Here is a 24,625-nt window from a genome sequence, read left to right on the forward strand (position 1 = left end):
ATTTATGGATATTTCTTCAGGTGTACCACAGGGTTTGGCACGTTCTACAACTTTTATAGCAGTGCTTGATTTTGTATTATCATTATAGTTATGTGCAAGTTTGTATTAGTTATAGTAATGTATGATTTTGTATTATTTTATTTTTCATTTATTGTTGTATCAGTTTATTTTATTTTGAATGTAATTTTGTTCCCTGCTTAGATTGTTTCAGATATAGCGAGTTAGAAATAAAGTTTATTATTACTATTATTTATTATTATTAACTCTTTTTAACATCTTTTTGAAACCCTTATGTGTACCGTTAGAGTCTTTGGGAGTTGACTATAGAATTTATGCTGATGAATTCAGTAATTTTTAGTGTTGCTCAACTTTACTCAAAGATGATGGATTTTCTTGCTTTTACTTTATATGCAGTAAAGCAGTGGTTGCAAAGTAACCAGTTAAAATTAAATATGAACAAAACTCAGGTTTTGCTTTTATGTAGTCACTCAATTCCATCTTTTCCAAAGTCTTACATGGTTGGAGATGTCGAGATACAGTTTGGTCATAAAATTAAGTCTCTGGGGGTGATATTAGACCAGGCTCTTTCTATGCATGAAGATATATAAGCTTTTTGGGACCATCCATGTTAAACTTAAAATTATAAGATGTTTAAAAGAATTCTTGACACCACAAAATTTTCGAATGGTGGTTCAAAGTATTATTATCCTACATATTGACTACTGTAATAGTTTATTGATGGGGAGGTTCCTAAAAGATTTTAAAATATTTTCAGTCTGCACAGAATGCTGCCATACAAGTCATTAAAGGGCTTTCTAAGTTTGATCATGTTACTCCTTAACTTATAGGTCTTCATTGGTTACCAGTAGAGTATCAAATCCAATATAAAGTATTAATGCTGGTGTTTAAAGTATTTAACTCCTAACCCCTATTCACTTGTTCAGTACCCATGTCTGTTTTATCATTCCCACCTTAAGTATTTCCCTTAATCCTTATTTATCCTGTTTGTCTGTCCTGATTAGATTGTAAGCTCTGTTGAGCAGGGAATGTCTCATGTTCAAGTGTACAGTGCTGCGTATGTCTAGTAATGCTATAGAAATGATAAGTAGTAGTAGTAGTTATTGCTTCTTCATTACATCTTCACCAACCTCCGCATTTTTTATGATCATCAGCATCTAATGTTTTAGACGTGCCTTCATTTTGCGCAGTATTTTTGGATGAATATAGAAATTTATTTTCGATATTAAAGGTCCACAAATTGTGGAGTGCACTTCGTGATCAAATTTGATCTTTACGAGATTTAAAGGAGCTTAAATCTATGTTAACAACTTGCCCCCGTTTACAAAACTGCGTGACTTTGCCGACACAAAGTGAATGGGCTATGTCAGCTAGCACGGCTTTGTAAACAGGGGCCTTGGTTATTTCAGGAAGCATACAGTATTAATTCATTATAATTTTGATGCAGGCTAGTAATGATGAACCAGTGGTGACGTGTTACTATTTGCTTGAAATGACCGTATCTTAATGATGGTCTAGTGAGGATATGCTTGATATGATGGAACTTTAATAGTGATTAGTATATATACTTTATTGTTTGTTTAATGTGATAAATTATGGCTCTGCTGATGGATGAAGTGTGCTTTATTATAATATTTTAATGCAGGGTATGTGCTGATGTTTTGATTTATGTTTTATGTACGACATTTTATTGTTTTAATTTTTATGTTTGATGTTTTTATTACAGTTAAGTATGTTGTCCTGTGCTCTGCCTAGAATTAGAAAGATAGTGCAGATTATTATAACTATGAAAATAAAATAAAAATGTCCTATTTTATTCGCTGGGAACAAATTGCTCAAATTGCATGTTGATGCCATAGTGCACTTTAGTAAGTGGCCCTTTTACAAAGGCACGCCAAAAGTGGCCTGTGGTAGTGTGGGTGCATGTATTAGACACGTGCTGGGCCATTTCTCCACTGCGTCTGGGAAAAAGGGTTTTTTTGGGGCTGGGAAACAGACGTGTGGAGGGCTCAACACTTACCACCACAAGTGTAACAGGTAGGGTGGGAGGATGGGCCTGGGTCCACCTTCCTGAAGTGCACCCACTAAAACTGCTCCAGGGACCTGCATACTGCTGTTATAGAGCTGGGTATGACATTTCAGGCTGACATAGAGGCTGGCAAAAAAAGTGATTAATTTTTTTTTAGGGTGGGAGGGGGTTGGTGACCACTGGGGGGGAGTAAGGGGAGGTCATCCCCGATTCCCTTCGGTGGTCATCTGCTCAGTTGGGGCACTTTTTTGAGACTTGGTCCTAAAAATAAATGGACCAAGTGAAGCCGGCGAAATGCTCCTCAGAGCCGGCCTTCTTTTTTCCATTATCGTCCGAAGCCGGCCATCTCGTAACCACGCCCCCGTCCTGCTTTCCATACCCTGCGGAAACTCCCCCTTGAAATTTGGCTGGCCCTGCGATGGAAAGCAGTTGAAGCTGGCGAAAATCAGCTTTCGATTATACCGATTTCGCCGGCTTCAGGAGATGGCCAGCCATCTCCCGATTTGTGTCGGAAGATGGCCAGCCTTCTTTTTCGAAAATGAGCTGGAAAGTAAATTAAGCAGTCAAGTATAGAGAGTTCATTTCCGGAATGAGAAATAAAGTGGTATTGCGTTAAAATTCATTAGTGACAGAGTAAATTAAGCAATGAAGTATCGAGAGTTCGGTTTTGTCCAGTTCTGGTATGAGTTTCGTTTTCTGGTATTTAGGATGGATCATTGTGGTATGCCTTTTTGAACAGGTTGGTTTTTAGTGATTTTCGGAAGTTTGTTAGGTCGTGCATTGTTTTTATGGCGTTTGGTAGTGTATTCCATAGTTGCCTGCTTATGTAGGAGAAGCTGGATGCATATGTTGATTTATATTTTAGTCCTTTGCAGCTAGGGTAGTGCAGATTCAGGAATGTGCGTGCTGATCTTTTTGTGTTTCTGGTTGGTAAGTCTATGAGGTCTGTCATGTAGACCGGGGCTTAACAACATAGGAACTGCCATACCAACTCAGAGCAAAGGTCCATCAAGCCCAGTACGCTGTTTCCAGTAGTGGCTAATCCAGATAAAAAATAAGTAACAAGCAGGATGAAACAAGGAATGGATCTACTGTCTATGATTCATTTGTTGTTACAGCCTGCTTGTATGTTATGGGTATGTTATTGCTCAAGACTGACACCTAGTGGCCAGATTCAGATCAAATAATTGATGTCCTTACTCAGGACTGTTACTATAATGACTAGACTAGCTGTTTTGGGAAGGAGTGGATATAAAATGGGGGGTGGGGGATTCTTTCTGTATTTGCAAATGAGTGCTATTATACAGGTTCTCACCCCTGGTTCCAATGGAGCTGAAAGTGCAAAGGAGCAGAAGAAAACAGCTGATACTTAAGCAGCCAAACTTAGGCTCTGGAATCTAGGTGGCCAAATCTGTCAACTAAAGTCCTGATGATCAATTCCCCACAATGTTCCCAAAACAGCACCCTAAAAATAGTGCCGGAACAGCATGGGGAATTAACTCCCCAATGATCAATGATAACATGCAAGTTTATGCGCTTTATTAGCGTTGATCATCCGGGAAAAGTGCGGGAGGATTGTGCCTGAGCACTCCCGCACTTTCATTTGACAGGTCTGGGTTGTCAAAAGCCCAGACCTGTCAAACACAGGAGATGGAAGGTCTGTGGAACCCCCAGACCTCCCCATTTCCAAGGCTCTGATGGCCTAGAGCCCCACCACCCCCCTGCACAAGGGTATGGGAGACTTTCCAACCCCCTAACCCCCTCAAACATCCCTGGTGGCCCAATGGGCTGCAAACACACACACACACAAATACACCCCGTCCTGGTGGTCTAGTGGCTCCCTCCCACTTGTACCTCCATGTGATGGAGGAGGGAGTAGCACTCCCTCCTCTTCCAGTGTCGCCCTTCCTTGCCCAGTGATGCCATTTTGGAGGTGGCACTGGAAGAGGAGGGAGTGCTACTCCCTCCTCCATCACATGGAGGTAAGGGGAGAGGGGGCCACTAAACCACCAGGATGGAGAGGGGGTGTTTGCACTGGATCTCCATCCTCCCGTGCACCTATGTGGGGGGGGGCTTAGGGGCCACGAGACCACCAGGGCCTCAGAAATGGGGGATTCTGAAGGTCCAGTGGACCCCCAGGACACAATGGCAGCCTGGGCTGACAGACTTTGGAGAGGGGGATGGGGGTGGGAACAGAGGGAGCCTTAACCCTAACGCCAGCTCTGAGCTGGTGTAGAGTTAAGGCGCTATTCCGCCCCTACGATCAGAGCACTGGAATACCGCAGAACTCATCTAAATCTAATTTAAATGAGCTCTGTGCTATTGCCTGGCATGGGCTCTGTTTGCCATGGCAGACTCCTCTACTCATATGTGCGAAGGTAAATGTAGATGCTAGTCGGCTGCTATTGGCCTCTGGTGCCCGCATTTACCTTTGATCATCGGGGCCTAAGTGAGGCACTCAGAGCAGAAACCTGATTCAATTTTGTCTTGCTTATTCTAAACCAAAAAGAGGGTTTTACTTTTTGTTTAAAAATCATCAGTCGGGGGATTCTTGTAGTCATTTGCAGTCATAGGGAAAGTCATTTATTCATTCAGATTGTGCTGTTGTATCTACGTTTTAAATCAAAATTCTTGCATGAACAGAAAATTCTATATACCACATCTAAATCTAGGTGCCGCTTATAGAATACGCTTAGGCGGAAATGTTTTCCGCATGGATTTTCTAGGCGCCATATATAGAATCTGGCCCTTTGTATAGAATAGAGCATAGGGCCAGGGAACTTGCCTACATTTAGGAGTGTTATTCTAAATCTTAAAATGAGCAAACTAAAGGATACTAACACTCTATACTGTAATCTAATGTAATCCTTAGTATATTACAAAGCGTATGTCTTTATCAGTTTTTTTTCACTTGGAGGAAAAACCTCACGTGTCGTGATGTATCTCCGAAATTCGCAGTTATACTGTCAATTGTTCACGGAGTACTCACTCGCATCATTGGCATAAAAACCTCCAGTGTGTTTATTTTAATTAGTTCTGTCATCAATTTTAACCGCTCTAATTCAGAGTCAAGTATATCGTTTAAATAGTTTGACTTATCTGAGCAGTCATGCAGTTGTATGCTGTCCACGGCCAACTGTGGCCAGAGTTTTGGGTCCTTCTTCAGGGTTCGTGGATATGAGTCTGTTTGCTGCTGTTACTCTTGCTCATCTATTCGAATAGACAGTATAACTGCGAATTTCGGAGATACATCACGACACGTGAGGCTTTTCCTCCAAGTGAAAAAAACTGATAAAGACATACGCTTTGTAATATACTAAGAATTACATTAGATTACATTTAGGAGTGGCCAATTTTGCCACTGAAAACTTGGTGTAAATACCCATGTCTAAATGTAGGTGCGTTCCCCTGAATTCTATAACAACGCATGTAAATTTGAGTGACACGACCGAAACACCATACTCCTCCCATGGCTGTGCCCGCTTTTCAGCTACACGTATTAGAATGTACGCACCCCTCATTGTAGAATACACCTAAAATGAAGCACACATAAATTCCAATTATTGCCAATTAGTGATGATAATTGGTTGTTATTGGCCAATTATCACTGCTTGGCATATTAATTAAGTAGTGTATATAAATTGGCCACACACCCAATTTAACGCGCACTACTCGCCAAGCCTTACATAGAGTCCGGGGTTAATATTCAATCAGATGAAGTCATCAAAATCTGTACAGAGTGGTGTGTGAGATGCAAGAGAAGGACATCAACATGTCACTATTAATTAATTAGGTTGCACTGCTGCATATGTGTCTTAATTGTAGAAGCAACTGTTACGTAGGGGTGAACTAACAATTGTTTTATAATTTATAGCTACCATGCCTTGTGCTTTCCAAGTAAATAGAACACGTTTTGACGAGCAAATGTTTTCTGTGTCTTAGGTGCAAAATTTCCCATTAAATGGACAGCCCCTGAAGCAATCAACTATGGCTCCTTTACAATTAAGTCGGACGTGTGGTCCTTCGGAGTCCTCCTGTATGAAATTGTCACCTTGGGAAAAATCCCTTATCCAGGTAGAGTAAAACAGCAGAAGAAAATAGTTCTTTTGAGTATATTACTATTCCAAGCATTCTCAACCTAGTCAGTCAGGTTTTCTGGCTCTCCACAATGAATAGGCATGAGATAAATTTGCATGCACTGCCTCCATTGTATGCCTATTTATTTATTTATGTTTTATTTACTGCCGTTTTTGAAGGAATTCACTCAAGGCGGTGTAAAGCAAAAATATTCAAACAACAATACAAAGTATGGCATAGTATACTACTTATAATGTCAACACAATATGTAACAGAACATTATAATTGATAGTGAAGGGTAAAGCAAAGATGGAACATATAGATAGGTAAGAGAGTAAGAAGAGTTAGAAAGTAAGGTGACTGACTTAAAGAAAGTTGCATGTGAGGTCAGAGAGATGGCATATTCACTGAGTAGAGGAGTGGCCTAGTGGTTAGGGTGGTGGACTTTGGTCCTGGGGAACTGAGGAACTGAGTTCAGTTCCCACTTCAGGCACAGGCAGCTCCTTGTGACTCTGGGCAAGTCACTTAACCCTCCATTCCATATCATCAAGCTGATCAATCCATAGACTGGTGGGTTGTGTCCATCTACCAGCAGGTGGAGATAGAGAGCAAACTTTTGCCTCCCTATATGTGGTCATGTGCTGCCGGAAACTCCTCAGTATGTTCTCTATCTCAGCAGGTGGTGGTCACACACAGCAGCAGCTCTGGCTAGGCCTCCAAGCCTAATTTTTAGGTTTTGTTGAGTGCCTGGGGTTGAGGGCTCTTTTGAGCAAGTGCAAACCTGGTGGTGCCAGGTCCCTCCTTTTCTCCCCCCTCCCGCTGGCTCCGTTAAAAAAAAAAAAAAAAAATTTTAAACGTCCTTAAAGGCGTTTATTTCGACGTTTATTTAAACGTTCATTGCAGCTACTCACTGGGACACCAGTTCGTTACAGCTCGGAGCGGACAGCAGGTAATTTTTACCTTTTTATAGCGGGCAGGGGGTTCCCCGATTCTTCTCCTCGTGGCATATGGCGTCGGAGGGCGAGGGCGCAAAGGGTCGCTCCCCGGATCGCTTGAGCGCTTCTAGAGGGGATGCGGGGGTCTTACAGCCTGATTCGCCCTTGTTGGGTGACAGTTTCGTGACCGATGAATGTCCCGGTCCTTCCTCCGGCGTGGCGGTTTTTCCCGCCATAAACGCCCATCCCCCGCTCCTCGCCTCCGCCATCTTGGCCGGCCACGCGGCTCGGACGGCTTCTTCGTGGGCCGCCCTTGAGGTTGGAGACATTAATGCCATGAACGCCCTTAATTTGGGCGACGGCACAAAAGCGGCTAAAGTTAAGCGCCGTTCTTCCCGCGCGGCTCCTTCGCGGAGTGTCGCGCCGGACTCCATTTTGGATGCGCAGCATGTCTCTCCCCCGCTCTTGCGAGCGCCGGTTGAGGGTGCGTCTAGGGCTGTTGCCCAGGCTGCGGAAGTGCACAGTCTGGGGGGTTTCTCCCCCGAGTTTGTTTTGCTGCTGCATCAGGCTTTCCTCATGCAAAATGCTGCCCCTGCTCCCTCGTCTGGTAAAGAGGTTGAGGTTCCCAGAGGTAAACGCCCTCGGGTTGATTCCCAGGCCTTGGAGGACTTTGTCTCCTCCGATGTAGATGAGGGCAGCGTGTCTGAGGTCTCCCAACGGTCGTTTGCGGATTCCTTGGAGGAGACGGATCCCCGCTCGGATGGAGCGGATGACCCCTCTGCAGCGCGGCTTTTTAGCCCACAGGGTTTGCCCAACCTGTTGTTACAGGCCATGGACACTTTGAAGATTTCCTCTCCGGAGGACGTCTCTCCCTCAGCCCCTGTTGGCTCTGCCATTATGCTGGGGACGAAGCGCCCGCCTAGAACCTTCCACGTGCATGATGCCATGCACACCTTAATTTCGGCTCAATGGGATGTCCCGGAAGCGAGCCTTAAAGTGGCTAGGGCTATGTCCCGCCTCTATCCTTTGGCTGTGAGTGATCGTGAGGCCTATCTGTGGCCTACCGTGGATTCTTTAATCACTGCGGTGACTAAGAAAACGGCGTTGCCGGTGGAAGGTGGCACGGCCCTAAAGGACGCCCAAGACAGAAGATTGGAGGCGGCCTTAAGGTCGTCCTTTGAGGCGGCTGCTTTAAGTTTGCAGGCCTCAGTTTGCGGCTCCTATGTGGCCAGGGCGTGCCTGCCTATGGTGCAGCGGGCTTCCCCCTCGGATCATTCCTTGAGGGCTGATTGGACGGCCCTGGAATCGGGCTTAGCCTATTTGGCAGACTTGCTGTATGATGTCTTGAGGGCCTCAGCTAAAGGCATGGCTCAGACAATCTCTGCGCGGCGGTGGCTTTGGCTGAAACATTGGTCTGCTGACCACGCCTCTAAATCCCGCCTGGCTAGATTGCCTTTTAAAGGCAAGCTGCTCTTTGGGGTCGAGCTGGACAAAATCGTGACCGATCTCGGCACGTCTAAGGGCAAGAAATTACCAGAGGTCAGGGCTCGGGCTAGTACTCGTCCCGGTACCTCCAGAGGACGGTTGCAGGAATCCCGTCGGTACCGCCCGGGCAAGTCGGGTTCCTCTGCCCCCTCTTCCTTCAAGAGGAATTTCTCCCCCAAGCAGCATTCCTTTCGCAGAGACCGCCGTCCCGGAGGTGCTTCCTCCGGTCCTCCCCCAGGGTCTCGTACCCAATGACGGGGCCTTGGTCCACGCCCCAGTGCAGATTGGAGGACGGCTGTCCTCGTTTCTGGGCGAGTGGACCACAATAACTTCAGACGCGTGGGTGCTGGAAGTCATCAGAGACGGCTACAAGCTAGAGTTCTGCCGACCCTTAAAAGACGGGTTTGTACTCTCTCCCTGCAAGTCTCCGGTCAAAGCTGTGGCAGTGCAGCAGACCTTGGACAATCTGATCCGCCTGGGCGCGGTCGTTCCTGTGCCAGAAAGTCAGCTTGGCAAGGGACGTTACTCCATTTACTTTGTGGTACCAAAGAAAGGAGGTTCTGTCCGGCCTATCCTCGACCTCAAAGGGGTCAATCGGGCCTTGAAAGTGCGGCACTTTCGCATGGAGACTCTCCGCTCTGTTATAGCGGCAGTGAAGGCAGGAGAGTTCTTGGCTTCCTTGGACATCAAGGAAGCGTACCTGCATATTCCCATCTAGCCTCCTCATCAACGCTTCCTGCGTTTTGCAGTCCTGGGACGACACTTCCAGTTCAGAGCCCTCCCATTCGGGTTGGCTACTGCTCCGCGGACCTTTTCCAAAGTAATGGTGGTCATCGCGGCCTTCCTACGAAAGGAAGGGATACAAGTCCATCCTTATCTGGACGACTGGTTGATCCGAGCCCCCTCTTATGCAGAGTGCGGCAAAGCTGTGGACCGGGTAGTTGCTCTTTTGAGCTCCCTGGGATGGATCATCAACTGGGAGAAGAGCCAGCTGCGCCCGACTCAGTCCCTGGAGTACCTGGGAGTTCGATTCGACACCCAAGTGGGCAGAGTGTTCCTGCCAGACAATCGGATTGTCAAACTTCAGGCTCAGGTGGACCAGTTCCTGGGAGCCTCTCCTCTTCGGGCTTGGGATTATGTGCAGCTGTTGGGCTCTATGACGGCCACGATGGAAGTAGTGCCCTGGGCCAGGGCTCATATGAGACCACTTCAACACTCCTTGCTGCAGCGCTGGACTCCGATGTCGGAGGATTATGCTGTGCGACTTCCCTTGGACCCAGCAGTGCGCAAGGCGCTGAGCTGGTGGATGCAGACAGACAAATTGTCTGCGGGAATGCCTCTGGTGACCCCAGAGTGGATTGTCGTCACGACGGACGCCTCTTTGTCAGGCTGGGGAGCCCACTGCTTGGGAAGGACAGCGCAGGGGCTCTGGTCTCCTGCAGAGGCAAAGTGGTCTATCAACCTCCTGGAACTCAGAGCCATTCGGTTGGCGCTTTTGGAGTTCATCCCGGTACTGGTGTGGAAGCCTGTACGGGTCCTGTCGGACAATGCCACGGCTGTGGCCTATGTCAACCGCCAGGGAGGTACCAAGAGCGCCCCTCTAGCCAAGGAGGCTATGTATCTTTGCCAGTGGGCGGAAGCGAACCTGGAGCAGCTTTCAGCGGCCCACATTGCCGGAGTCATGAATGTCAAGGGGGACTTTCTCAGTCACCATACCTTGGATCCCGGAGTGTGGCAGCTATCTGCTCAGGCGTTCTTGGACATCACGAAGCGCTGGGGCCAGCCGAGCCTAGATCTGATGGCGTCATCGGCCAATTGCCAAGTGCCGCGCTTCTTCAGCAGAGGACGGGACCCTCGATCCCTGGGAGTAGATGCTCTTCTCCAACAGTGGCCGACACAAGAGCTCCTCTATGTGTTCCCGCCCTGGCCCATGTTGGGCAGGGTGCTAGACCGGGTGGCAATGTATCCCGGCAGGGTAATCCTGGTGGGTCCGGATTGGCCCAGGCGTCCCTGGTATGCGGACTTGATCAGGCTCTCAGTGGACGATCCTCTGCGACTGCCAGTGGAACAGGGCCTGTTACATCAGGGTCCCGTGGTGATGGAGGATCCCTCCCCCTTTGGTCTTACGGCCTGGCTATTGAGCGGCAGCGTCTGAGGAAGAAGGGCTTCTCAGACAAGGTCATCGCCACTATGCTGAGAGCGAGGAAGCGCTCTACTTCTACTGCTTACGCCAGGGTTTGGCGTATCTTTGCAGCGTGGTGTGAAGTAGGCTCTCTTTCTCCCTTCACTGCTCCAATTTCTTCAGTGTTGGCGTTCCTGCAAGAAGGTCTGGAGAAAGGCCTGTCGCTCAGTTCCCTTAAAGTCCAGGTAGCGGCTCTGGCTTGCTTCAGGGGCCGCCTGAAGGGTGCTTCCCTGGCTTCACAGCCAGATGTGGTGCGCTTTCTCAAGGGAGTTAATCACCTGCGCCCTCCTCTGCACTCAGTGGTGCCTGCGTGGAATCTCAATCTGGTGCTAAGAGCATTGCAGAAGCCGCCTTTTGAACCCTTGTCGAGGGCATCTCTGAAAGACCTGACGTTGAAAGCAGTCTTTTTGGTGGCTATCACTTCAGCCAGAAGAGTTTCCGAGCTCCAGGCGCTCTCATGTCGAGAGCCTTTTCTGCAGTTCACTGAGGCAGGAGTGACTATTCGCACAGTGCCTTCCTTTCTGCCCAAGATTGTTTCTCGCTTCCATGTGAATCAGCAGCTCTGTCTCCCTTCCTTTCGTAGGGAGGAATACCCAGAGGAGTACTCTGCTCTTAAATATCTGGATGTGAGACGAGTCATCATCAGATACTTGGAAGTGACCAATGATTTCCGGAAATCGGATCATCTGTTTGTCCTGTTTGCAGGTCCTCGTAAGGGTCTGCAGGCTGCTAAGCCTACAGTGGCAAGATGGGTCAAGGAAGCCATTGCAGCGGCTTATGTGGCCGCGGGGAAGGTGCCGCCTATCCAGCTGAAGGCTCACTCCACGAGAGCTCAGGCGGCCTCGATGGCAGAGGCCGGATCCGTCTCCTTGGAAGAGATATGCAAGGCGGCAACTTGGGCTTCGGCTCATACATTCTCCAAGCATTACCGGTTGACTGTGGCTGCACGGGCGGAGGCCCGGTTTGGAGCTTCAGTGTTGAGGTCAGGGATTTCTATGTCCCGCCCTGGGTGAGTACTGCTTCGGTACATCCCACCAGTCTATGGATTGATCAGCTTGATGATATGGAAGGTAAAATTATGTATAATCATACCTGATAATTTTCTTTCCATTAATCATAGCTGATCAATCCATAGCCCCTCCCAGATATCTGTACTGTTTTTATTCTGGTTGCATTTCAGGTTCAAGTTTAGTCTTCAGTTACTTCAGAAAGACTTCGTGTTCAAGTTCTTCCTTCACTTGGATTCTTCAAGAGTTGAGACGAGTTTGTGTTACAGTGAGCTGCTGCATTCCTCTCCCCTCCGTTTTACGGGGCTGGATTGAGATTTAAATTCTGCCGGCACTCCCTCCCGCTTCGTGCGGCTGTAGGGCAGCTTTGTACCCCTCCCGCTTCGGCGGTGTTAGGGTCAGTCAGCTCCTCCCGCGGTTGCGGTTGCAGGATAAGCCAGATCCCCCCGCATCGGCGGGTGTGGTGTCCCTCCCCCGCTCCGCGGGGATGAGCTGGACGGATTCCCCTCCCCCACTTGTGTGGGGATGAGCTGGGTTAATTCCCCTCCCCCGTTTCGGCGGTGGTGAGCTGGGCAGAGTGTCCCTTCGTGGGTGTAATTCTCTAAGTGCTGAGTCCTGCGGATGAAGCTTTGATATCGACATACTGAGGAGTTTCCGGCAGCACATGACCACATATAGGGAGGCAAAAGTTTGCTCTCTATCTCCACCTGCTGGTAGATGGACACAACCCACCAGTCTATGGATTGATCAGCTATGATTAATGGAAAGAAAATTATCAGGTATGATTATACATAATTTTACCTTGTCCCATGTAAGCCGCATTGAGCCTGCTATGAGTGGGAAAGCGCGGGGTACAAATGTAACAAAAAAAACAAAACTGTAGGCGTCCTGAAAACCTGGCTAGGTTGCTGTGTCCCAAGAACTGGATTGAGAACCACTGCAGTGGCTAGTCACAGTAGGAAAAGTAAGAATGTCTTCCCTTTATAACTGAGAAAAGTTCTTTGTTATATTTTGTAACAAATTTTGAAACAGGAAAATTGCCAGGGATCACAATATATAGTCTTTGATGAATGTGTGCAGAACTCACAGTTCTGTATTATGATGCTTCATTGAAAATACAATATAAATCAGACAGAATAATTCTTTTTAATTCAGTGGCAGGTAATGGTGGAAGCAGGTGGCAGTGGGGCAGGTAGCCTCTTTGGCTTCTCATTCTGTACCAGAGCAGACAATGTCCTTACAGGGTGCACCACTCTGGAATGTCTCACCTACTCCATCAGGTGGGAAGGGTGATGTTGGCTATTAAAGGGAAAATTATGTATAATCATACCTGATAATTTTCTTTCCATTAATCATAGCTGATCAATCCATAGACTGGTGGGTTGTGTCCATCTACCAGCAGGTGGAGATAGAGAGCAAACTTTTGCCTCCCTATATGTGGTCATGTGCTGCCGGAAACTCCTCAGTATGTCGATATCAAAGCTCCATCCGCAGGACTCAGCACTTAGAGAATTACACCCACGAAGGGACACTCTGCCCAGCTCACCACCGCCGAAACGGGGGAGGGGAATTAACCCAGCTCATCCCCACACAAGTGGGGGAGGGGAATCCGTCCAGCTCATCCCCGCGGAGCGGGGGAGGGACACCACACCCGCCGATGCGGGGGGATCTGGCTTATCCTGCAACCGCAACCGCGGGAGGAGCTGACTGACCCTAACACCGCCGAAGCGGGAGGGGTACAAAGCTGCCCTACAGCCGCACGAAGCGGGAGGGAGTGCCGGCAGAATTTATGTCTCAATCCAGCCCCGTAAAACGGAGGGGAGAGGAATGCAGCAGCTCACTGTAACACAAACTCGTCTCAACTCTTGAAGAATCCAAGTGAAAGAACTTGAACACGAAGTCTTTCTGAAATAACTGAAGACTAAACTTGAACCTGAAATGCAACCAGAATAAAAACAGAACAGATATCTGGGAGGGGCTATGGATTGATCAGCTATGATTAATGGAAAGAAAATTATCAGGTATGATTATACATAATTTTACCTTCCATATCATCAAGCTGATCAATCCATAGACTGGTGGGATGTACCGAAGCAGTACTCACCCAGGGCGGGACATTGAAATCCCTGACCTCAACACTGAAGCTCCAAACCGGGCCTCCGCCCGTGCAGCCACAGTCAAACGGTAATGCTTGGAGAATGTATGAGCCGAAGCCCAAGTTGCCGCCTTGCATATCTCTTCCAAGGAGACGGATCCGGCCTCTGCCATCGAGGCCGCCTGAGCTCTCGTGGAGTGAGCCTTCAGCTGGATAGGCGGCACCTTCCCCGCGGCCACATAAGCCGCTGCAATGGCTTCCTTGACCCATCTTGCCACTGTAGGCTTAGCAGCCTGCAGACCCTTACGAGGACCTGCAAACAGGACAAACAGATGATCCGATTTCCGGAAATCAATGGTCACTTCCAAGTATCTGAAGATGACTCGTCTCACATCCAGATATTTAAGAGCAGAGTACTCCTCTGGGTAGTCCTCCCTACGAAAGGAAGGGAGACAGAGCTGCTGATTCACATGGAAGCGAGAAACAATCTTGGGCAGGAAGGAAGGCACTGTGCGAATAGTCACTCCTGCCTCAGTGAACTGCAGAAAAGGCTCTCGACATGAGAGCGCCTGGAGCTCGGAAACTCTTCTGGCTGAAGTGATAGCCACCAAAAAGACTGCTTTCAACGTCAGGTCTTTCAGAGATGCCCTCGACAAGGGTTCAAAAGGCGGCTTCTGCAATGCTCTTAGCACCAGGTTGAGATTCCACGCAGGCACCACTGAGTGCAGAGGAGGGCGCAGGTGATTAACTCCCTTGAGAAAGCGCACCACATCTGGCTGCGAAGCCAGGGAAGCACCCTTCAGGCGGCCCCTGAAGCAAGCCAGAGCCGCTACCTGGACTTTAAGGGAACTGAGCGACAGGCCTTTCTCCAGACCTTCTTGCAGGAACGCCAACACTGAAGAAATTGGAGCAGTGAAGGGAGAAAGTGAGCCTGCTTCACACCATGTTGCAAAGATACGCCAAACCCTGGCGTAAGCAGTAGAAGTAGAGCGCTTCCTCGCTCTCAGCATAGTGGCGATGACCTTGTCTGAGAAGCCCTTCTTCCTCAGACGCTGCCGCTCAATAGCCAGGCCGTAAGACCAAAGGGAGAGGGATCCTCCATCACCACGGGACCCTGATGTAACAGGCCCTGCTCCACTGACAGCCGCAGAGGATCGTCGACTGAGAGCCTGATCAAGTCCGCATACCAGGGACGTCTGGGCCAATCCGGACCCACCAGGATTACCCTGCCGGGATGCTTTGCCACCCGGTCTAGCACCCTGCCCAACATGGGCCAGGGCGGGAACACATAGAGGAGCTCTTGTGTCGGCCACTGTTGGAGAAGAGCATCTACTCCCAGGGATCGAGGGTCCCGTCCTCTGCTGAAAAAGCGCGGCACTTGGCAATTGGCCGATGACGCCATCAGATCTAGGCTCGGCTGGCCCCAGCGCTTCGTGATGTCCAAGAACGCCTGAGCAGATAGTTGCCACTCTCCGGGCTCCAAGGTATGGCGACTGAGAAAGTCCGCCTTGACATTCATGACTCCGGCAATGTGGGCCGCTGAAAGCTGCTCCAGGTTCGCTTCCGCCCACTGGCAAAGACTCATAGCCTCCTTGGCTAGAGGGGCGCTCTTGGTACCTCCCTGGCGGTTGATATAGGCCACAGCCGTGGCATTGTCCGACAGGACCCGTACAGGCTACAACACCAGTACCGGGATGAACTCCAATAACACCAACCGAATGGCTCTGAGTTCCAGGAGGTTGATAGACCACTTGCCTCTGCAGGAGACTAGAGCCCCTGCGCTGTCCTTCCCAAGCAGTGGGCTCCCCAGCCCATCAAAGAGGCGTCTGTCGTGACGACAATCCACTCCGGGGTCACCAGAGGCAATCCTGCAGACAACTTGTCTGTCTGCGTCCACCAGCTCAGCGCCTTGCGCACTGCTGGGTCCACGGGAAGGCGCACAGCATAATCCTCCGACATCGGAGTCCAGCGCAGCAGCAGAGATAGCTGTAGTGGTCTCATATGAGCCCTGGCCCAGGGCACTACTTCCATCGTGGCCGTCATAGAGCCCAACAGCTGCACGTAGTCCCAAGCCCGAATAGGAGAGGCTACTAGGAACTAGTCCACCTGAGCCTGAAGCTTGACAATCCGATTGTCTGGCAGGAACACTCTGCCCACTTGGGTGTCGAATCGAACTCCCAGATACTCCAGGGACTGAGTCGGGCGCAGCTGGCTCTTCTTCCAGTTGATGATCCATCCCAGGGAGCTCACAAGAGCAACTACCCGGTCCATAGCTTTGCCGCACTCTGCATAAGAGGGGGCTCGGATCAACCAGTCGTCCAGATAAGGATGGACTTGTACTCCTTCCTTTAGCAGGAAGGCCGCTATGACCCCCATTACTTTGGAAAAGGTCCGCGGAGCAGTAGCCAACCCGAAAGGGAGGGCTCTGAACTGGAAGTGTCGTCTCAGGACAGTAAAACGCAGAAAGCGTTGGAGAGGAGGCCAGATGGGAATATGCAGGTACGCTTCCTTGATGTCCAAGGAAGCCAAGAACTCTCCTGCCTTCACTGCCGCTATAACAGAGCGGAGAGTCTCCATGCGAAAGTGCCTCACTTTCCAGGCCCGATTGACCCCTTTGAGGTCGAGGATAGGCCGGACAGAACCTCCTTTCTTTGGAACCACAAAGTAAATGGAGTAACGTCCCTTGCCAATCTGATTTTTTGGCACCGGAACGACCGCACCCAGGCGGATCAGGTTGTCCAAGGTCTGCTGCACTGCCACAGCTTGACCCGAGACTTGCAGGGAGAGAGTACAAACCCGTCTCTTAAGGGTTGGCAGAACTCTAGCTTGTAGCCGTCTCTGATGACTTCCAGCACCCACGCGTCTGAAGTTATAGTGGTCCACTCGCCCAGAAACGAGGACAGCCGTCCTCCAATCTGCACTGGGGCGTGGACCAAGGCCCCGTCATTGGGTACGAGACCCTGGGGGAGGACCGGAGGGAGCACCTCCGGGACGGCGGTCTCTGCGAAAGGAATGCTGCTTGGGGGAGAAATTCCTCTTGAAGGAAGAGGGGGCAGAGGAACCCGACTTGCCCGGGCGGTACCGACGGGCTTCCAGCAACCGTCCTCTGGAGGTACCGGGACGAGTACTAGCCCGAGCCCTGACCTCTGGTAATTTCTTGCCCTTAGACGTGCCGAGATCGGTCACGATTTTGTCCAGCTCGACCCCAAAGAGCAGCTTGCCTTTAAAAGGCAATCTAGCCAGGCGGGATTTAGAGGCGTGGTCAGCAGACCAATGTTTCAGCCAAAGCCACCGCCGCGCAGAGACTGTCTGAGCCATGCCTTTAGCTGAGGCTCTCAAGACATCATACAGCAAGTCTGCCAAATAGGCTAAGCCCGATTCCAGGGCCGGCCAATCAGCCCTCAAGGAAAGATCCGAGGGGGAAGCCCGCTGCACCATAGTCAGGCACGCCCTGGCCACATAGGAGCCGCAAACTGAGGCCTGCAAACTTAAAGCAGCTGCCTCAAAGGACGACCTTAAGGCCACCTCCAATCTTCTGTCTTGGGCGTCCTTTAGGGCCGTGCCACCTTCCACTGGCAACGCCGTTTTCTTAGTCACCGCAGTGATTAAAGAATCCACGGTAGGCCACAGATAGGCCTCACGTTCACTCACAGCCAAAGGATAGAGGCGGGACATAGCCCTAGCCACTTTAAGGCTCGTTTCCGGGACATCCCATTGAGCCGCAATTAAGGTGTGCATGGCATCATGCACGTGGAAGGATCTAGGCGGGCGCTTCGTCCCCAGCATAATGGCAGAGCCAACAGGGGCTGAGGGAGAGACGTCCTCCGGAGAGGAAATCTTCAAAGTGTCCATGGCCTGTAAAAACAGGTTGGGCAAATCCTCTGGGCTAAAAAGCCACGCTGCAGAGGGGTCATCCGCTCCATCCGAGCGGGGATCTATCTCCTCCAAGGAATCCGCAAAGGACCGTTGGGAGACCTCAGACACGCTGCCCTCATCTACATCGGAGGAGACAAAGAGGCATATTTTCAAAGCACTTTGGGAGGCCAAGTTCCATAGGTTTCTATGGAACTTTGGGAGGCTAAGTGCTTTGAAAATATGCCTCAAAGTCCTCCAAGGCCTGGAAATCAACCCGAGGGCGTTCACCTCTGGGAACCTCAACCTCTTTATCAGAAGAGGGAGCAGGGGCAGCGTTTTGCATGAGGAAAGCCTGATGCAGCAGCAAAACAAACTCGGGGGAGAAACCCCCCAGACTGTGCACTTCCGCAGCCTGGGCAACAGCCCTAGACGCACTCTCAACCGGCGCTCGCAATAGCGGGGGAGAGACATGCTGCGCATCCAAAATGGCGTCCGGCGCGAAACTCCGCGAAGGAGCCGCGCGGGAAGAACGGCGCTTAACTTTAGCCGCTTGTGCCGTCGCCCAAATTAAGGGCGTTCATGGCATTAATGTCTCCAACCTCAAGGGCGGCCCACGAAGAAGCCGTCCGAGCCGCGTGGCCGGCCAAGATGGCGGAGGCGAGGAGCGGGGGATGGGCGTTTATGGCGGGAAAAAACCGCCACGCCGGAGGAACGACCGGGACATACATCGGTCACTAAACTGTCACCCATCAAGGGCGAATCAGGTTGTAAAACCCCCGCATCCCCTCTAGAAGCGCTCCAGCGATCCAGGGAGCGACCCTTTGCACCCTCGCCCTCCGACGCCATATGCCACGAGGAGAAGAATCGGGGAACCCCCTGCCCGCTATAAAAAGGTAAAATTACCTTCTTGCCGCTCCGAGCTGTAACGAACTGGTGTCCCAGTGAGTAGCTGCAATGAACGTTTAAAGAAACGTCGAATTAAACGCTTTTAAAGACGTTTAAAATTTTTTTTTTTTTTTTTTTTTAATCGGAGCCAGCGGGAGGGGGGAGAAAAGGAGGGACCTGGCACCACCAGGTTTGCACTTGCTCAAAAGAGCCCTCAACCCCAGGCCTCAACAAAACCTAAGGATTAGGCTTGGAGGCCTAGCCAGAGCTGCTGCTGTGTGTGACCACCACCTGCTGAGATAGAGAACATACTGAGGAGTTTCCGGCAGCACATGACCACATATAGGGAGGCAAAAGTTTGCTCTCTATCTCCACCTGCTGGTAGATGGACACAACCCACCAGTCTATGGATTGATCAGCTTGATGATATGGAATAGTCTCTTTCTCTGTCTCAGGCAGAAGATTGGTGTCAGCAACCCAATGCTCTTTCTCTCTTTCTTTGACTCAAGATGGAGGTAATGTCAGTGGCCCCTTGCTTGGGTTTTTTAGCCTCTCATTTGGGTAAAAATAAGGTGATACTTGCAGCCTTGTACCCTAGCCCTCAGTCTCCTTTTTGGTTTCGGTTGTTTCTTGCTGGATGACAGCAGCCCCAAATTCTGTCACAGGGAGTGCTGTTTATAAACAGTCCCGTATTCAGTCTGTGCAGTAGGCCCTTGCTCTGGCTCAGTGAGGCCCCTTTACTAAGCTGTGTAGGCGCCTACGTGCGCTCAACGTGCACCAGTTCAGAACTGCCACCCAGCTACCATGTGGCCCGGGCAGTAATTTCATTTTTTACGCACGCCCACTACACATGTCGGAAAATTTGTGGCACCAACCAGGCAGTACTTGGCATTGTACGCGCACTGACAATTACCGCCTGGTTAACGCGTGAGATCTTACCTGTAAGTGAATGGGTGGTGGTAATGTCTCAGGCCCAAAATGGACGTGCACCAATTTTCATTTTGTCACACATCCATTTTCGGCCCCCCCAAAAAGGCCTTTTTTGTAGGTGTGTTGAAAAATGGACCTGCGCGTTCCCAATACATGCGTCTACACCAGCGCAGGCTACTTTTTGGCACACCTTAATAAAAGGACCCCTGTGTCTCTTAACAAGTGGTGCAGGCCTGCCACTTCTTGCTTGGTTTCTGAATCTCTGTCTTAGGCAGGAGCTAGATATTGGCAGTCCCTTCCTCTAGCTGTCAGTTTCTGCACTGAAAGGGTGGTAAACACTGGTTGACCCTTCCTCTGAAGCTTTTCCTAATACAGTAGGTGGTTGATGTGGGTGTCTCTGCCCATTTTGGTTTGTCTTCTTCCTTGAGGGCAAGGAATTCCAGTCCTCCTGTCTCTTCAGGCAGCTCATTATTTCTTCCCACCTTCAGTTTGATTATAAACTGACCTACAAATGGCTTACCATTTATTTTTGGTGATATCCCATTGTTTTAGTGCTAGGGCATGTCTCTCCACCCTCCCAGGTTGAGAGCCACAGCATTATAGAAAGATTGTTTTATGAGTCTGTGCTGTACAATATTACAGACCTGAGGATGAAGGATCGGTAGTAATACTAGCATATATCAAAAGCCTGTATTGAAACATAGAATATGATGGCTGATAAAGGCTTTAAGGCCTCTCTATTCTACCCATCTTAATTCCTATTGTAATGTCAGACATCCAAGTTATTTCTGACTTTTCCTTCATTACTTCACAACTAGGGATTCTCTGGGCTTATCTCTCGCTTTTTGAACTGTGTTTTTGCATCCACTTGGGGTTAATCCATACATCCATGCTCTTTCTATGAAAAAATAATTTCAGAGGTTTTTTCCCCCCTGAATTTACCTCTTGCAGCCTCATTGGATGTTTGAATAAAATTCCCGCATGATTCACACATCATCTATCTCCATTTTATTTTTTTGAGTCATCTTCACTGTGTTTGCTTGACTAAATTTTCATTTTTTTTTCCATATCAATAGTGTGCTCTATTACTCAGTATTAATTGAGTAACAAACCCTTAACTACCAGTAATTGGGTGCTAACAACCAATTACTGATGTTAATTGGCACTGTGCACACATCTGGCTGTGCGCCATTGCTTTTCATGGCATGTATTCATGAGATTTGTGTGCTTTTCATAATATCATTGTGACTCGGATCAGATTTTGCCAGAGTTAAACATGACAGCGCTCCAATTCTGTGTTGGGGAGCTTACCTAACCTTAAATAGTTGTGTCACTGCAGTTTTAGTGGCCTGCCTTGGACACCTGATAAATACCAATAAAAAAAACATGTTATAATGCAAAAGCTTTCAAGATGTCAAAGGTCCCTTCTTCAGACATCATTTTGTTGGGCCTTAAAAGGATATTGCAACCTATTAAAACTCTAGGTGCAGAATATAAATAAGAACTATCTTAGGGCCCTGTTTACTAAGGCGCGTTAGTGTTTTTAACGCACCTACAATTAGCGCATGAGTTAACCATGTAGGCGCCTATAGGGACATTGTAAGCGCATTCGTGGTTAACACGCGTTGAAGACGCTAACACACTTATAAAGCGGCTTAGTAAACAGGGCCCTTCATTTTTTAAATTGCACTATATATCCTTTTTTTTTTCATTTCCTAATACAGTACTTTGGCTTTAAGACATTCTCTCTTTGGTTCGTCAGGTATGAGCAACGCTGATGTGATGTCCGCTCTACAGCGCGGATACAGGATGCCACGTATGGAGAGCTGTCCCGAGGAGCTGTATGAGATCATGAAAATGTGCTGGAAGGATAAGGCGGAAGAGAGGCCAACCTTTGATTACTTGCAGAGTGTGCTGGATGACTTCTACACAGCAACAGAGGGACAGTATCAGCAACAGCCATAGAACCTGAAGACTGTCTTTCCCAGTTTAAGCTTCTACCTATTGTTTGAGGAAGAGGATTGGTCAAGTTACTGTATTTCACTGACTTTGCTTGAAATGCTTGGATATCATGCCAATTCTGATTCTTGGAACAGAAATGCCAAGACGTCACATGAAGATTAACCAACCTGGAAAAACAAAGCTTTTTTTTTTTTGGCTGGTAAAACGTACATACACTTCTTTATAATAATCATTTCTGCATGACTTTCAAGTCCAGTTTAGAGAAAATCATATTTATAGAAAGAAAAAAAAAATCAACCAATGCTCTAAGAATCGAGTTCACATCCAGCCCTACAAAATATAAATCAGCATCTCGGTGTTCAAGACAAAAGAAAATAGATCACAAAAGCAGGCACAATAAGGTATGAAGGATGAAGATAAATGTGGTGACTTGGGATGTAACCACAAATATAATTCTGAGGGTTTTTTCCCCGTCCAAAAGCAAAATCCTTTTCCAATACGGCAGCAGCTGGAATCTATTGGCACTGTCAAATCCATTGGGTTCTGTAGTCCACAGTCTACGGTATTTTATCATTTTTTTCAAGCTAACACTTCTAGAAATCTATTGAACTATCTAAACATGTGCTTTGACAGAAAAAGAATCATATGTCTTTAATGCCAGGTTGAAATTGATGAGCATTTTAACTGTGATTTTATGACATATTCATATATCACTAACAGACGTTGCTTTCAAGTTTGTTTTGCGCAATGATTCCTGGCTGAAATGTTTGCAGATTTGTTCTCCTTCAGAATACATGTACATTTTGACGCATTCTCTCTTCAATTCGTTTCTACATTCTCTGAATCAATAGAGCATCCCCTTCCCTCCCATTGGCACAGCTGCCCTCTGTTGAAATATCAGCAAATTTCATTTGTTTTAGGGGATTGGTTTATTTCCCTCCCTTGCAGAGGAACAGACAGCTGTGATTCCATCTTCATTTATGGGCATTTATGATTCTTGAAGACCTTTCTCACCTTTGCATAAAAGTTATCAGCTGTGTGGCTGAAGATGCTGTGAAACACTCTCTAATTATGCTTGGATTTTATTTTCTGTAATTTTGTTCTTTTGAATAATTTTCTTGTACTAAAGTATTGTTTATGGAGCACATGTAAAAAGAGTGTTGAGTTTAACAATAAAAGCACAATTTGAGTAGACTGAATATTGCATGATAAACACATTTATTTTAGCAACGGTCTCTGGAATGGTTAATGAAATCAAAGCTCTGTGTTGCTTGAAGGACTAGATTAACTTTAGTTCATTAGTTCAGGTTTTGTTCATTAGTAGAGTGCCAGTGCTGTGGGTGCTTGAGCATCCCCGGTAGTGAGCAAACACCTTTTACAGTGGCCAGGGAACAATTACTTGGTTGCGTTTAGCACCCCTAATAATTTTGAAAAATTGGTTTCTATGGTCAGTAGGCGATGGGATAAATGTCCACATCACCAAACTACCATCACAGGTTGGCATTAATTGGCACTAGTGTTCAGTCTCAGCAGTGAGGGTAAAAATTGCACAGATAGGGGAGACTAAAATTACCCTCATAAATGCAGAGCTGGTTCCTCCAGAGCAGGATTGGGGTACAGAGGGTACTGTGGGGAAGCTTGCTGTGTGCTACTGCCTGCATCATACTTGTGCTGTGGATAAATAGGTTTCCACAACTGGGGCATTCGGCACTGCTCCTTCGTGCACACTCTTTTACCACCAAGAAGAAACAGGACCAGCCACTTCTTTGACAGATTTGGAATTTATTATGGCCGCAGCCAAGCACCTTAAATTACATCTCATAAATCGCATTTACATACGTTGCAAACTTCATAACTTCCTATAGTATCACACTCATAGGAAACCCCCCTGGGTACACAGCTTATCATTTGTTTCGTGTTTCATCGCGCTGCCGGTTGTGCCGTCAAAGCACACCCCCGTGGCCGGTTTGCCGTCAAAGCACACCCCCGCTGTTGGTTGTGCCGTCAAAGCACACCCCCGCTGATCCTGGTGCCGCACGTTTAAGGACGCCCCCTGCATAATCTCTGGGCCTCCTGGACGCTTTAGCCAGGAGACAATGTGATCAAGGTAAGTGAACTTCAACTCGGCCGCTTGCCGGTCTTACCCTTGAACTTGACCTTGAACTTCGGTCATTATTCCCCGCCCCCGAGGAACCATTCTGTGCTGACATGCTGTGTACCCGCCGTGGTTTTACCTAATTGCTGCCCCTAACCACCCAGCTGCGACAGTTGTGCCTGAACTCTGGGTGGGTGGGTGGGCCGGGTCAGCTCCTCTGGCTCGCTGCTGCCCGCCGGAAAAGACCTTTCCTCACCTGCCGACCCTCTTTTAATGCCTACCCTCCCCCTTCCCCCCCTTCCCCTGTCTTCCTTAACCCTTTCTTACCCGCTGGCCTACAGCCCAGTTGTGGCCGGCCTCCCTAGTTGGTTTGGCCTTCTCCTTTTCCTTCAGCACTATCAATCTGAGCCTTATTTTTTCCAGAAGCACCAAATTCACTGAAGAAATAAAACTGAAGAACTCCATAGTTATATTACAGGGGTACAAGGGTAGAAATGTGAGCCAGTAAGTTCTAGATGGTAACAAAATGTATTAACAATATTTAAGGTATGTGTGTTTGTAGTGCTAAGCTTTTGTTTTCCCTCTATACCCTACTGGCACTCTTTCTGCACCTTTTTTTCCAGCTGTTTCCCTCTCTCTCCAGCTCTTTTCTCCTTTGCCTCCCACTATTCCTCTTTCCCATTGTGTTTCCCTCTCTCCCAGATTCTTTCATCCATCTAAATGTTCTCCTCTAGCCTCCCTCCTAGCACAAACCTTTCCAGATGTAGGGCCCCATATTTTAGGTGATCTGGCAACCAGGATTTTTCCAACCCTGGTTTGGGCTTTTTTTTTTTTTTTTGTTCAAAAATTGTTTGTGTATAAAATGGCAAAAAAGCCTGAGAGTAAATCCAGGGTTCTGCTGTACTTCTGTGTTACCAAACACCAATGCTAGTAACCATTTATACACAGAACAAATACATATAGGGTGATCTTTGTAAGGGTTTTTTTTTTTCATAAACCCTGTTGTATGTGTGTATATAGCATCTTTAAAAAAAATTACCCCATGCATTAAAGTTAGTATGGTGACAAAA

At 48.2% G+C, this 24,625-nt stretch overlaps 1 protein-coding gene across 5 annotated transcripts in view; it reads left to right on the forward strand.

Annotated features, from left to right (window-relative positions):
• The window catches only part of LYN (LYN proto-oncogene, Src family tyrosine kinase), a 194,180-nt gene extending 171,526 nt beyond the window's left edge, over positions 1 to 22,654 (forward strand). For all 5 annotated transcript variants that reach the window (XM_030214577.1, XM_030214543.1, XM_030214552.1 and 2 more), the window contains 2 exons: positions 5,990 to 6,121; positions 21,261 to 22,654. In XM_030214577.1, coding sequence (XP_030070437.1) covers positions 5,990 to 6,121; positions 21,261 to 21,463 — 335 coding nt within the window. In that variant the 3' untranslated portion in view covers positions 21,464 to 22,654. The remainder of the gene's footprint in view (positions 1 to 5,989; positions 6,122 to 21,260) is intronic.
• The last annotated feature ends 1,971 nt before the right edge of the window (positions 22,655 to 24,625 follow it).

The sequence above is a fragment of the Microcaecilia unicolor genome, chromosome 1, assembly GCF_901765095.1.
Source record: "Microcaecilia unicolor chromosome 1, aMicUni1.1, whole genome shotgun sequence".
Lineage (NCBI taxonomy): Eukaryota > Metazoa > Chordata > Amphibia > Gymnophiona > Siphonopidae > Microcaecilia > Microcaecilia unicolor.